Source organism: Lactuca sativa, chromosome 5 (assembly GCF_002870075.4).
Source record: "Lactuca sativa cultivar Salinas chromosome 5, Lsat_Salinas_v11, whole genome shotgun sequence".
Taxonomy (NCBI): Eukaryota; Viridiplantae; Streptophyta; class Magnoliopsida; order Asterales; family Asteraceae; genus Lactuca; species Lactuca sativa.
Genome location: NC_056627.2, coordinates 197965127 through 197967113, shown reverse-complemented (window position 1 = coordinate 197967113; position 1987 = coordinate 197965127). Strand labels below are relative to the sequence as shown.

At 34.3% G+C, this 1987-nt stretch overlaps 1 protein-coding gene across 1 annotated transcript; it reads right to left on the bottom strand.

Moving 5' to 3' along the window:
* Positions 1–423: 423 nt before the first annotated feature.
* Positions 424–1180, bottom strand: LOC111881678 (uncharacterized). The gene has a single exon (XM_023878096.3). It carries the CDS (start codon positions 1027–1029, stop codon positions 634–636), a length of 396 nt encoding a protein of 131 aa, XP_023733864.1. The 5' UTR covers positions 1030–1180; the 3' UTR covers positions 424–633.
* Positions 1181–1987: the final 807 nt, after the last annotated feature.

The window sequence follows — 1987 nt, the reverse complement described above, 5'->3', positions numbered from 1 at the left end:
CATTATGGTTGTTTCAGTTGTCCATTATAGTAATATGGCATGTTAGTTTGGCCAAAGTGAGACGTTATTATGCTCAATGACCAATCACGTAATTAATTGAAACCACAAGAATAGTGGTGAGACGTTTCCTATAGTTGTCCACAAACTAAAATATTTTGAAAACCACAGACAAATTCTGAAATTTTGTCTTAGATTAATAAAAACATATTTTTATTGTACAAATTAATAAAAAAGATTATTAACAAAATTAGTATGGAAATAGAATAACATATTAATGCAAAAATAAGCTTCCAAATATGTGCCAACGGCTTACAGCAAATAAACGTGTTTCTTGAAGATTGTAGATCAATTTTTCAAAAGAAACAATTATTAATGAGGAAACCCAAAAAAAGATTCTACAATATCGCATCAACCACAATATGCTTGACGTCATCAACTGAACAAAATCATTGAAAGATTCAAGAACATTAATACATGCCTAACCCCTTTTCATTCATACAAAGCAATAAAACAAAGAACCCAGTATATTCATCCATACACATATATATACATGAAAACTGATAAAATTCACATGATAGGAACCAGTATTCATGGAGATGTATCTCAAGTTAACAAAGAAGGGAAGAAGAAACATTACCCATAAACAACATGGGTATACTTATCTTTAAGCCATCTGAAGCTCTTCCTAAAGGACCCTTTGAGTTTTCCTTCAACAGAGTAGACTTTATATCCTGCAACCCTCTTCTTCCTCTGAAACTCAGGATCACTAAAACTCCATGATTTTGTAGCGGATCCATTTGTGGATTTCCCTTTCTTCAGCTTGAAATCATTTCCAGCGCCTGAAACAACGATATCCATGTTCGTTTGTGGGATTTTGTAGGAAGAGGCATATGAAACGCTGTAAGATCTGAAATCGCGGGGTGGGTGGTGTTCGAAATCGGGCATTTTTGAGCCAAATCCACCATTGTATCTCTCTAGTTGCATGTCTCGATCACTGTAGTTGTATGATTTTGATTTGAAATCATCCATGGGTGTGGTGGAGTTGGGAGAGATGAAGAGAGAAATGGGAAACTGTGAGGTGGGAATTTGAATTTTGATGGGAAAAAGTAAAGAGTGGAGGCTGAGGAAGTCGTATTGTGAGGGCTTGTAAATGGTCAACACGCAGCTTCCATCACACAGCTCAACATTTGACATAAATTTAATTTATTGATGGGAATATGAGTCATTCCTGTTGTATTTTGTACTTAAAAATTGCAATTTTTTATTTTCGGATTTTGATAAGACAAAATTGCAAGAAGGGTCTCTGTGGTATGTCAAAACTAGCAACTTTGGTCCAAAATAGGTTTGGCTCGCAAGAATAGTCCAATAGTTTCGTTTTGTTGCGAGTTTAGTCCAATTTCCTATGAACTTTTTTATAATGATGGATTTGCCCCTTATTATTTTATTTTCCATTTTTCTTTTATTACAATAATTAAAAATAAAACAAAAATAATCTCTCTCTCTCTCTCTCTCTCTCTCTCTCTCTCTCTCTCTCTCTCTCTCTCTCTCTCTCTCTCTCTCTCTCTGAGCAGTCGAACCCATCTCCATCACCTTCACCTGCAAATAGAAGGTGCTTTCTTCTCGAACACCATCTCTGTCTCTATCACTTTTACACCTCCAAATCAAACACCATCAATTTTCTTCTTGATTCAAACCTATAAATCGAGAGTTTTCTTCTTGCTTCAGACTTGCAGATATAGAATCAAACAAAAGCCCATCACCATATGTTTAACGTTTTTCTCTATCCCGATTATACATGATATGAGAATGAATGATCCAAAGAAACAAAACAAACACACAAACACTCATTGCAACAAAACACAGACACCGATAACGTCTATTTTATGCATATATTTATGATGTTTTCCTATTATTTTATACTATGTTTTTATGTTATTTAGAACTAAAAGATACTTAATATGCTTTTGAAAAGATGCAAAAAGGATAT

What these genes read in the sequence shown, in the direction of transcription:
- LOC111881678 (XM_023878096.3), bottom strand. Translation starts at nt 1,029, where the DNA reads ATGGATGATTTCAAATCAAAATCATACAACTACAGTGATCGAGACATG.